This window comes from Mytilus galloprovincialis, chromosome 11 (assembly GCF_965363235.1).
Source record: "Mytilus galloprovincialis chromosome 11, xbMytGall1.hap1.1, whole genome shotgun sequence".
Taxonomy (NCBI): domain Eukaryota; kingdom Metazoa; phylum Mollusca; class Bivalvia; order Mytilida; family Mytilidae; genus Mytilus; species Mytilus galloprovincialis.
In genome coordinates this window covers 48,140,283-48,153,028 of record NC_134848.1, presented here as the reverse complement: position 1 = coordinate 48,153,028, position 12,746 = coordinate 48,140,283, and the positions used below count along the sequence as shown (strand labels likewise).

Genomic DNA, 12,746 nt, shown 5'->3' with positions numbered 1-12,746 from the left:
CAATTACTTTATCTTGATTGTGTATGTATACAACAATAAGGCAGAAACCCATCAAAACAATAAAATTAAAAAGATGTATTTAGTGTGTTACATTGGTTTGTTGTTATAAAGTATTATATACAATGTTTTTCTTTTAATTCCTATTCTATTTTCTGTAATTATTTTCTATACAAAGCACTCAATTCTTAGTCGAAATGAATTACAATAATAATTATGTACCTGTTTGAAGTATTTGAGTGAGAACTGGTACATAGGATCCACTTCTCCCATATCAGCCACCACAAAGTACATAACTGAGCCACGAGTGGCCACAGATAGATATTTGCCACGAGCCACATTGATCTTTTCTTCAGTTACTTCTGCCTCTGCAAGTCTCTGTTTAATGGCTCCTGATGTTACCTTAAAAAAACAAATCGAAAAAATTAAAATGATACAATATTAAATAAATGTCCTGGAACTCTTAAGACAGATTCAAATTAACCTTAGTTAAAATAAAATTCTAAAAAAAAAAAGCTTTATACATTGAAATTTTTGGATGCTAAAAATAACTTCTTTCTTTTCACTTTTAGGTATAATAAATAACTTCTTTCTTTTCACTTTTAGGTATAATAAATAACTTCTTTCTGTTATTTTTTTAGGTCTATTAAATAAATCTCTTTTAACATCTTTTGGTCCATAACATATACATTCTTTTTTAAAACCTTTGGACACATTACAAAATCTCATTTTAAACTTATGGTAAAAAAAAAATCCCCTTTTATTCCTATGGGTCCAATTTAAAAAATCTGTTATTAAAACTCTTCATGCAATAAATAATATCATATCTATACCTTAGAGTCATTAAGTGTATTGATAAGCTCCTCGTTATCCAGAATATTTCCCTGAGACTCAAATAGAAGTTTAAGGATCCTATCTTCTATGGCCTTCAGCTGGTTCTTATCAGCATTGATCTTCATAATCAGTGTGTTTCTCTGTTCTTCTAAATCTGGTCTCTCTAATCCTACTACATCACTGCAAAATAAAATGGTCAGTATGATCAAACATGGATAACAATCTGGCTTTTTGACCTACCAAATTATACTATTTACCGGATTTGTAATTACATAAGCAACACGACGGGTGCCACACGTGGAGCAGGATCTGTTTACCCTTCTGGAGCATCTGAGATCATCCCCCAGTTTTTGGTGGGGTTCGTGTTGCTAAGTCTTTGCTTTTCTTTGTTGTGTCTTCTGTACTATTATTTGTCTGTTTGCCTTTTTTTATTTTTAGCCATGGCGTTGACAGTTTTTTTTTCAATCTATGAGTTTTATTCTCCCTCTCGTATCTTTTGTCCCTCTTTTATAGCTAACTATGGGGTATGGGCTTTACTCATTGTTGAATACCGTACACTGACCTATAGTTGTTAATGTCTGTGTCATTTTGGTCTCTTGTGGAGAGTTGTCTATTTGACAATTATACCAATTCTCACCTTCTTTTTTTTTTATATTTAAACTTACTTGTATCACCCTAATATGTTTAACCTTGCCACATTCTATATGTGTCTGTCTCAAGTCAGGAGCCATTAATTCAGTGGTTGTCTTTTGTAGTTGTGTATTATATTTGGTTCCTGTTTATTGTTTTGTTCATAAATCAAGACTTAATTTTTCTCATTTAAATTGCTTAACATGTATGCAGTGTTTGTTTTGGTCATTGTTGAAGGCTGTAAGGTGACCTGTAGTTGCTAACTCATATGCCACTTGGTAATTGTTGGATAGATGATCAGTTAATCAATGAAAATTGGTATCATCAAAAATGAATGAATCAACAGTAATACATATAAATCTGCTTAAACAGATCACATGAGGGCAGGAACTCTCAGTAAAAAGACTTTGCTCATTGTTGAAGGTCGTACAGTGACCTGTAGATGTTAATTTCTGTGTCATTTTGGTCTATTGTGGAGATTTGTCTCATTGGCAATTATACCACATCTTCTTTTTTATATTTACTCAGTACCTAGAATACCAAATTTGTATTTGCAACACCAAAATCAAGTAGTTTGATTGGTTGATTTCTGAGGCTGAGTACGATAATCATGTTCATGACGTCAATGCCTGATGATTGAACTAAAGATCTCCTTACCTGAGTAACTGATCCTCAAGTCCAGCCTTGGTAACAGTAAAGTTTATAATGGTGACTTTGATACAGACTTCTGGTAAGTAATGAGGGTTACTCATCTTTGTTGTCATGTAGAATCGGAAGTTACGATCGTAATCGATATCACTGTCTCCCAATCTAATCAACAGACGGCCACCCTGTACACAGAAATAGATGGTTAGACAATCAATATATTTTTAGTTCTCTAAAGATTTGAGTGGGGAGGATTCATATTCTAATTCTTAATAGTTGGTTGCAAATCTTTTTGTTTTTTACCACATTTATTTTATTCTCCCAATCATCAAAATTAAAGAAAATGTCTAGAAATCAAAAAATATTTTTTACTTTGCTCTATAAAAATAGAGACAGGCAAGGATAAAAATCCAGGATGTCTTTTCATTATGGATTTATTAAACTTTTTGTCTACCTAAAGTTTTAATATCAAGGTAATTTCCATCAAAAAATCATTTTGAAAATTTCTATTTTAAATTTTCTTACCGACATGAAGGTCTGTTTAAGTAAGACTGGTTCCAGTGACGGGTCCAATGATTCACCTATGTCCTCACATAGAACAGGCATACCAATACGGATACAGTTCTCTAGTGTCCTCAGATAATTTCCATCGGTCAACTTAATAATCTTCAGTCCATTCTGTGACTCTCTGTTTCTAATCCATCTGTTAGCCTACAAATAAAATGCACACGTCAGTATGAGTAAAAAGTTTAAATTCACCATAAATAGCTACTAGCTGCTGAATCATTGCAATAATAAAATTACTTCCCATTGGTTACCATGTCACACCACCGGCACACATTATTCTGACTCCTAGCCAACCAGTCTTTGCTGTTACTCCTTAACCCTATCCTCCATAATGACACCTTTTGGCACCACCCCCTTTACTCAATAACATCTTTTGACACCTGTGTATTGCCTCAGTGAAAATGTCCTGACTACGAAAAATCTGTATCAGACTTAATAAAATTTGTACCCAATATAAAAAAGATATTCATGAGAATATCTGACTGGAATTTCATTGATGAAATATTCGTTTTTGCAATGCATTAATCCTATGCTAATCAAGAATGTAAAAAAGAATTCCAGTTTAAAAGTTTTTATTTGATCTGACTATGGATCTAACCATTAACTCTTGACTCAAAATGAGCACTCTACAATGAGACCTGTGAGGCAGTTAAAAAGATACAAAAAATTGGTACATTGTACAAAATAAACCCTTCATTTACAAATTTCAGGGGAAATACTTTTCTTAATGATTTTTAATATAAAAAACCTAGATCCTAATCAATGTCTTTAAATTCAATTTTATATTGCATCCAAAAAACAATTTTATGTCCAAAAATCTAAAATAAACAAATCAGAATCATAAAAGAAAACAACATTACCTGTTCTTGTGGATCTATCATAAGAGGCCATCGTCTTCCCTTTGTGACTAGAATGGCGTTTTCTGTTGACAGCTGGTCCTTAGGCAGACCTTCAGTATTCCATTGTCGGATCTGGAAGGGATCAGCCAGGACAGAAATGATGGTCATTCCTGGTGTGACGGGAATTTCTAACTCCTGACATTTATCAGTCCACATAGTGATGAGACGCTGCCTATACACGGAAGTGAATGCTCCATAATAAGCCACAGCAGCTGCAGATACAAATACATCTCCTACGACATTACCCAGCTGTACATTAAACTCCTGTTAGATAAGTAAAATATAGGTTTATTTCATCTTAGGTAAAAACTAGTCAGATACAATCATTACCATGCAACTTGGGGGTTCGTGTAGCTTATTCTTTAGTTTTATATGTTGTGTCATGTGTACTATTGTTTGTCTGTTTGTCTTTTTCATTTTTAGCCTTGGCGCTTTTCGATTTATGAGTTTGACTGTCCCTCTGGTATCTTTCGTCCCTCTGTTTTGGAGACCCAGACAGTAAAAAAGATTTTACCCCAAAAAAAGATTTTACTGTCAAGAGTGGAGAAATATCATGTTGATTGAGATTTTTTGTAGGAATGTTTTTCTCTAAGGATTAGAGACAAAATGAAGAATACTTCATATTTCTTTTTACAATAATCTGCAAAAAGATTCTATATGACGTCATCAGACATGGTTGACTTTTTTGAAGACCTCATTGTAGCAAATCCAGGGGAAAGCAACATGGTTGCCTTTTTTGGCGACATCATTGTAGCAAATTCAGAGGAAAGCAAGAAAATTAAATTTCCTTTATTCATTTTGATAAATTAGAATCGACTTCAAACACACCCTACATGTACAATCAACTGGTCATCAAAGTATAATTTTGCAAACAAAAACCAGACAAACTTACTTTTACACTTTCATCCCATCTGATTTGTTCGTCAGCTAAAGCTGTGGTCAGTTTTGAAGATCTTTTCAGTCTAGCAGCAGTCTGAGCTATTGATCGTTCTAGTTTCTGTTTTTCAGCGACACTATCATCGTAGGTCTTCTGTAACTCTGCAATCTTAGCTTCAATGGTCGCCAAACTGTCCTGCTTCTCTTTCAACTGCTTCATGACTGTATCCAGTTCTGACTGAGCTTTTAATAACCTGTAATCAAACAGTATAACAATTTCAGTTGTGATTGAATGATCGATTGTTGGTGATTTACATCACTGCTTAGCACTATTGATTTTATCATGTCAGTAAATAATATTTTATTAGTGGAGGAAGCTTGAATGCCTGGACAATCTTAATCAATTAAATTTGAAGTCACCTGCCATGTGCAGGGTTCGAACTAACATCTTCAGTGTTTACAGGTTTAAAAATGTCCTGTACCAAGTCAGGAAAATGGCCATTGTTATATCATAGTTCGTTTCTGTGTGTGTAACACTTTTACGTTGTGTTTCCGTTGTGTCGTTTGTTTTCTCTTATATTTTAGTATGAATTCACATTACTATAAGACGTGTCACGGTACTTTTCTATCACAAATTCATGTATTTGGTTTTGATGTTATATTTGTTATTCTCATAGGATTTTGTCTAATGCTTAGTCCGTTGCTGTGTGTGTTACATTTTAATGTTGTGTCGTTGTTCTCCTCTTATATTTGATGCATTTCCTTCAGTTTTAGTTTGTTACCCCAATTTTGTTTTTTGTCCATAGATTTACGAGTTTTGAACAGCGGTATACTACTGTTGCCTTTATTTGTGATACAGTTATGTAAAGTCTCGTTTATCTCATGTCATATACTGTGGATTCATTTATTTTCGTCGGTACCAATTTTTGTGGATTGAGGAAAACGTTCATGATCGTGTATATTTATTTTTCGTGCTTTTGTCAAAGTCCGCATACAAGCCTACAAAAAATGTGTTATTCGTTTAACATTTAATTTCGTGGTTCCTCTGTAACCACGAAAACCACGAAATTTGGTATCCAACGAATAATAATGAATCCACAGTATTCTATCTTTTCCTGGATTGTGACACAACTGAATGTGACTTTTTACCAAATTTTTAAACAAATGATCAACATGCTTGGTTGGAGTCATATGTGGAGCAGGGACTGATTACCCTTTTGGAGCCCCTGAGTGCATTATTGTCTTTGAAACCTGCATGCAATTTTTCATAAATTGAGGACAAATTTAATTTTGTGGATATTTGATTTAGTGACTTGCCAAGTATACAAATCTATAGAAAATTGTACTTTGTCTAACATTTAAATTTGTGTTTAATTTACATCTACTAAAGCAAGGAAAATTTGAATTCCATGAATACTAATTAATCCAGGGTAAATAAGTTAAGCTGACACTGTTAAAGCATTCAAACTTATGTCTGCATAGTGGCATGTGGGATACAAATCTAAAAGATAAGAATTTGTTTACCTTTCCCTCTTTGGTTCTACAGTTTTATGTACTTTGGCATAAGTATCCATGGCACATACCCACATACATAGTGACTTGCAAGCCTAAAAAACAAAACAAATATGGCATAAGTATCCATGGCACATACCCACATACAAAGTGACTTGCAAGCCTAAAAAACAAAACAAATATGGTATAAGTATCCATGGCACATTCCCACATACAAAGTGACTTGCAAGCCTAAAAAACAAAACAAATATGGCATAAGTATCCATGGCACATACCCACATACAAAGTGACTTGCAAGCCTAAAAAACAAAACAAATATGTTATAAGTATCCATGGCACATTCCCACATACAAAGTGACTTGCAAGCCTAAAAAACAAAACAAATATGGCATAAGTATCCATGGCACATACCCACATACAAAGTGACTTGCAAGCCTAAAAAACAAAACAAATATGGCATAAGTATCCATGGCACATACCCACATACAAAGTGACTTGCAAGCCTAAAAAACAAAACAAATATGGCATAAGTATCCATGGCACATACCCACATACAAAGTGACTTGCAAGCCTGAAAAACAAAACAAAAATGGCATAAATATCCATGGCACATACCCACATACAAAGTGACTTGCAAGCCTAAAAAACAAAACAAATATGGCATAAGTATCCATGGCACATACCCACATACAAAGTGACTTGCCTAAAAAACAAAACAAATATGGCATAAGTATCCATGGCACATACCCACATACAAAGTGACTTGCAAGCCTAAAAAACAAAACAAATATGGCATAAGTATCCATGGCACATTCCCACATACAAAGTGACTTGCAAGCCTAAAAAACAAAACAAATATGGCATAAGTATCCATGGCACATACCCACATACAAAGTGACTTGCAAGCCTAAAAAACAAAACAAATATGGCATAAGTATCCATGGCACATTCCCACATACAAAGTGACTTGTAAGCCTAAAAAACAAAACAAATATGGCATAAGTATCCATGGCACATTCCCACATACAAAGTGACTTGCAAGCCTAAAAAAACAAAACAAATATGGCATAAGTATCCATGGCACATACCCACATACAAAGTGACTTGCAAGCCTAAAAAACAAAACAAATATGGCATAAGTATCCATGGCACATACCCACATACAAAGTGACTTGCAAGCCTAAAAAACAAAACAAATATGGCATAAGTATCCATGGCACATACCCACATACAAAGTGACTTGCAAGCCTAAAAAACAAAACAAATATGGCATAAGTATCCATGGCACATACCCACATACAAAGTGACTTGCAAGCCTAAAAAACAAAACAAATATGGCATAAGTATCCATGGCACATACCCACATACAAAGTGACTTGCAAGCCTAAAAAACAAAACAAATATGGCATAAGTATCCATGGCACATTCCCACATACAAAGTGACTTGCAAGCCTAAAAAACAAAACAAATATGGCATAAGTATCCATGGCACATACCCACATACAAAGTGACTTGCAAGCCTAAAAAACAAAACAAATATGGCATAAGTATCCATGGCATATACCCACATACAAAGTGACTTGCAAGCCTAAAAAACAAAACAAATATGGCATAAGTATCCATGGCACATACCCACATACAAAGTGACTTGCAAGTCTGAAAAACAAAACAAATATGGTATAAGTATCTATGGCACATACCCACATACAAAGTGACTTGCAAGCCTAAAAAACAAAACAAAAATGTCAGTCTTTTATATTTAAGATTTCACATTTTATTAAATCTCTGATCTTTTGTTTATTACAGTGAAGACATAGGTAGCCAAAAGTTGGCTTTAAATGAATTTGGCTATTTATTTTAGGTATTTTTGACATATAGCTCTTCAATGGTTTAGGTACTTGTACATCTTCGGATTTCAAATGTTTGGCTTCTAGCATTTCTGATGAAGGTAAATCCAGAAAAGCGCTTCGGACGAAATTTTTAAGTGTTGTTTTCAATTTTTTTTACTGTTTATAAATTTGGATGGTCTGAAGTACTTAAGTGGATTTACCTTCTTCGGGAACACTCTAACCCAACAATACTGATTTTGGCTCAAAAACATAGTTGCTGTATAAAATTTTCTCAATCTACCTGTGTCTTAGCCTTGTACAAATAAATTCTATATCTATATGTAAAATTGAACTAACCTTTGATACTTTTTCTACAACCTCAGGAACAAATTTAGGATTTTCAATGTATTTCTTTAGTTTTCTAACGGTTGAATCTGTGATCTTGTCTTTGTCGTAATTCTGTAAGTTTTTCAGGAAGTTTCCTTCTCCAAGTAATACTTTAGCTGAAGACCAGTCAGTCCTGTGATAATGAAAAAAAACTTTTTATAATTCATGTCTTTTTTAATACCCTCTTTAATATGATACTCTTCTTTCCCTTTTACCGTACAGATCATTACAATTAAAATTGCAACATAAGTTATTTTTTGAACTACCTGAGAGTTCAAATGGATATTTTTGTTGGTGTACCTCCTTAGGTTATTAAAATTAGTCATTGTAAAAGTAAGTTTACATATACAGTGAAACCTGACTAAACCGAATCCTGTATAAACCGAAAACCTGTATAAACCAAACATGTTCGTAAGCACCGTCATATCAAATTATGTGCGTTTTGAACCTGCTAAAACTGATATGATATGATCTATATAACAAGAATGTGTCCCCAGTACACGTATGCCCCATCCGCACTATCATTTTCTATGTTCAGTGGACCGTGAAAATTGAGGAAAATCTCTAATTTGGCATTGAAATTAGAAAGATCATATCATAGGAAACATGTGTACTATATTTCAAGTAGATTGGACTTCAACTTCATCAAAAACTACCTCGACCAAAAACTTTAACCTGAAGTGGGACAGACAGATGAACGGACAAACAAACAGACGGACGGACGCACAGACCAGAAAACATAATGCCAATAAATGGGTCATAAAAATGATTGACCCTCAATGTTACTTGAAGACTTACTTGGTATTACAAAGAATACAGACAGCCTCCATTACAGTTTGTACAAGTTCTGGTGGGGTGTTGAATACTCTCACTTCAGATATATCATTCTTATCCAGTGCATCTAAAGCCTGAAATATACAACAAAAATAAATGCACATTTCTATATATATATATATATAAATATACATGCCATGACTGTATGGTCATAGATTAGATTGTTTGGATTGATGTATATTTTTCATGGTTGGACCTTTTACATTTGACTAAATGTCATGGGTTTTTCTCATTGTAGAAGGCCAAACAGTGACCTATAATTGCTTAAATCCACTTCTTTTCAACTCACGTACACCATACCACATATTTTTTTTGTTATATGGGATGCATTTCAGTAAAGGTTGTTCTTTTTTTTCAGCTTTTCCTTTTTAATTTTAAACTCCTACTGCAATTTTCTAAACTGCACATTAACAAGAATGTGTGTCAAAATGGGCTATGGGCCACTTGCAATTTCACATAAAGGAACAACAAATCAAAGTTTTTAACGACCTTGACTGGCTATACAGCCCTTGCAATGGTCGGTCATAAAGGGAGATAAGCAATATCTAATCTTACGTCATGTATTTTTTTAAAAATTAGTGATATCGTACCTTAACGGCAGCCTCCAGAGCAGGAAGAGCGGTGTCTAAATCTCTCTGAGCATCGTCAGCTATGGCCTGTGTTTCATCAGCTTTAACCTTAGCTACTGCTTCATCTTCCAATACCACTTTTCTAACCTATTTATAGAAGAAATATTGATTGTAACATAATTTTTTGAAATGTTTTTATTTTTACTAAAATAACAATGGGATAACTTCAGCAAAAATGAATAAACTTGCATCTAAATAATGAAAGAATAAGTTGAATGCAGTATTTCCTGAAACTGCAATAATTAATCTTACAAAGGGGCCTCCGTGGCCTAGCAGTCTAATTAGTTACTACTGCAATACTAGCTAGTCAACACTGAGGTTGTGAGTTCGAACCCCCGCTCGTGTGGGTGCACTTGACTCCAATCTAAATTGAGTTGGATTTTCAGTTTTCCTATCAAAGGTCCGTGGTTTTCTTCCAGGCACTCCGATTTTCTCCACCAACAAAAACTGAACGCCACGAAATAGCCTTAATGCGGGGCTTAAAAGTGGCGTTAAAACACCAAAAATCAAAAATCAAATGAACTAACCTCACACTTTTGTCCATTTTCCATCAATCACAATTATATATGCATGAAATAATTTCTAATTCAAAGTTATTAAAAATACTTTATAAGCAATTTATTTGCATTAATCCCTTGCAAATCCTCCTTGATTTAGACAGTAAAGGTGACCAAAATTATATAAGATTCAATGAAATTTTAATATGCATTAAGCTTGTACACAGAATTTATATAAACCATGTAGTATTCACAAAAAATCATTTATTTCTCAACACATGAAAAATTGATAAGATACTTTGACATTAACTTTGAAAATTCGCCTTTTCAGAATCTTAAGGACTATGGGTAATCTAATTTTTCGTACACCAAAATGAAAATAACGTTACGTCATTGGTTGATTTTCTATTGTTTATCACGTTTAAAACCAAACACAATGTTTTGGTGTACGCTTTTGAAAATATTACCCATAATGCATTAGATTCTGACACGGTGAATTGTCATACCTTATCAGCTTCCTCTTGATCTACAACTAGTTTCTCCATCAAGTTATTGGTGTCCTCTGATTTCTTCTTTAACTCAGGTTCAAGGGCAACTAACTCTTTCTTCATTTTGTCTACCAGTACATTTGTATCCAATAATTTCTCCAGCCCATTCTGTACTCTGGTTTTTGCAGTCTTCAAAGATCTAAAATGAAATATATCAATAAATGGAGTTGTAATGTGAACCACCAAGAGGCATCAACATAACAACACAGAAAAGACATTTAGAGGCTACCATTCAGTCTTTTAACAATAGACAGGTATTCAAGATCTAAATTGTATCTAAAAGTATCTGCAATGACCAAAGTATAAAAAAAAATTTATGAATGAATTTAAAACACCTATTAAAGATCTGCAGTTGAGACTGATATTCACTAAATGGCAAAAAAAGGTATAACAAGACTAGTGAGGTTTCCGACAAGTAAACATTCATAATTAAAATTTCCAACTTTTGAAAGATATATATATACCTGTCTCTAGAAGTTGTGAAATATCACAATCAAAAGGGGTGTAGAATATATATATTTACCTTTAATCTATATGATAACTTTGAATTTCTTCTCATGATATAGGAATATGCAAAACCAATTTTAAAGATCTAGATTTATTGAAGTTTTTAGTTAAATTTGATAAAAAAAAACAAAAATATTTTGTCCACATAAAAATAAATTTCAGCAGCTATATCAGATATTCAGATATTGTAAATTAAATTTTGTGCCATATTTCATTTTTCTGAATATTGCAAAAGGGTGGGTTTCATGAAAATTAAAGATTGATTTGTATGTATAAACTCACTTAGTTTTCTCGTTCAGCATAGACAAGTAGAGATTAATCAATTCCAAATAACTAGTAGGTGTGGTATAATAACGTCTCTTTAATTCCGAGTAGAATGTTTCGGCCATGGTGCTGACACTGGTATGGATATCTACACACATCTCTGCTATCTTGCTCTAAAATTACAAGGAAAAACACATGTATTGAAAATTAACCCATTGATATGTACACCATTGCTTTAATGTACTTTAAATTCAGAAATTATTGCGAGGTTTTTATTATTGTGAAAAATGCGACAGGATTATAATCGCAATAATTTAAACTCGCATTTTTATATCTTTAACATGATAAAAACAGGATTTTTCTCAATATCTCAAAAATTAAAAACGCATTTTAAACTTAAATGACAGAATCGCAATAATAAATGCACACAATAATTTCTGAATTTACAGTATCAAATATATTATATTAAAGATGTGCATGGATTCACAATGATTTCTTTCTTTCTTCATTCGTACAAAATAATAACAGAACAATAATATGTTTAGAGCTGATCCAAACTAATGGGATCTGGAGATAGGAGAAACTCAAATGGTTGCATTTTCATTAGCATTTAGTAAGAATCATGAAATTTTAAGGTGGTCGTGAGTCTTTAAGAAACCCTCCAATGCATTTAATTCTGGAACAATTCTTATTTAAGACTATCTTGAAACTAAATAATAGTGCAATTAACTTCTAAAAATTAACCTAAATCATTCAAGTGTAAAATTTAGGTCAAGTCAAAGTTAGGTAATCAAATTACTATATAATGTATATGACCTAATTCTTTGGACAGAAGTACAATGTGATAGTACTCTTCTCCAATCTACTGTACACTGTTTGTGCTCCAATGACCCAAGTTTTATCTCCAGGGTTGCGTTCAACATTGAAGTGGCTTCATAGGGCTATGTAGATTTATGACTATTGAACGTGTAGCTAGCCTAGCTGCTACATAGATATTGATAGCAGCTACGTAGCCCCTACATAGCCACTACGATATTGAACACAACCCAGTTATAACTTGTGCAGTCTGTATGCATGCATATACAGCTGTTTTTCTTGTCAAGAATGTTAGTGTCATGTCTTTAAATATTCTGTGTACTGTAACGTCTTTTCATCTCTTACTGTGGATTCTTGCTTTTTAAATCAATTTTCAAGGTTAAAGAACAAATTGCAAGATAGAGAGATGATAAAAAAAAATTTTCATGACTTGTTATTATCAAAGTTACTAAAACTTGTGTTCCATAGAGAATCT

General features: G+C 33.2%; 1 protein-coding gene across 7 annotated transcripts in view; it reads right to left on the bottom strand.

Annotated features, from left to right (window-relative positions):
• Nucleotides 1–12,746, bottom strand: part of LOC143052293 (dynein axonemal heavy chain 6-like) — a 75,394-nt gene that overhangs the window by 15,803 nt on the left and 46,845 nt on the right. For all 7 annotated transcript variants that reach the window (XM_076225296.1, XM_076225297.1, XM_076225298.1 and 4 more), the window contains 12 exons: nucleotides 11,474–11,628; nucleotides 10,643–10,823; nucleotides 9,601–9,726; nucleotides 8,975–9,084; nucleotides 8,147–8,309; nucleotides 5,973–6,055; nucleotides 4,465–4,702; nucleotides 3,534–3,836; nucleotides 2,632–2,817; nucleotides 2,119–2,291; nucleotides 831–1,011; nucleotides 220–399 (listed from right to left, as the gene is read on the bottom strand). In XM_076225296.1, the coding sequence (XP_076081411.1) occupies nucleotides 220–399; nucleotides 831–1,011; nucleotides 2,119–2,291; nucleotides 2,632–2,817; nucleotides 3,534–3,836; nucleotides 4,465–4,702; nucleotides 5,973–6,055; nucleotides 8,147–8,309; nucleotides 8,975–9,084; nucleotides 9,601–9,726; nucleotides 10,643–10,823; nucleotides 11,474–11,628 (2,079 nt within the window). The remainder of the gene's footprint in view (nucleotides 1–219; nucleotides 400–830; nucleotides 1,012–2,118; nucleotides 2,292–2,631; nucleotides 2,818–3,533; nucleotides 3,837–4,464; nucleotides 4,703–5,972; nucleotides 6,056–8,146; nucleotides 8,310–8,974; nucleotides 9,085–9,600; nucleotides 9,727–10,642; nucleotides 10,824–11,473; nucleotides 11,629–12,746) is intronic.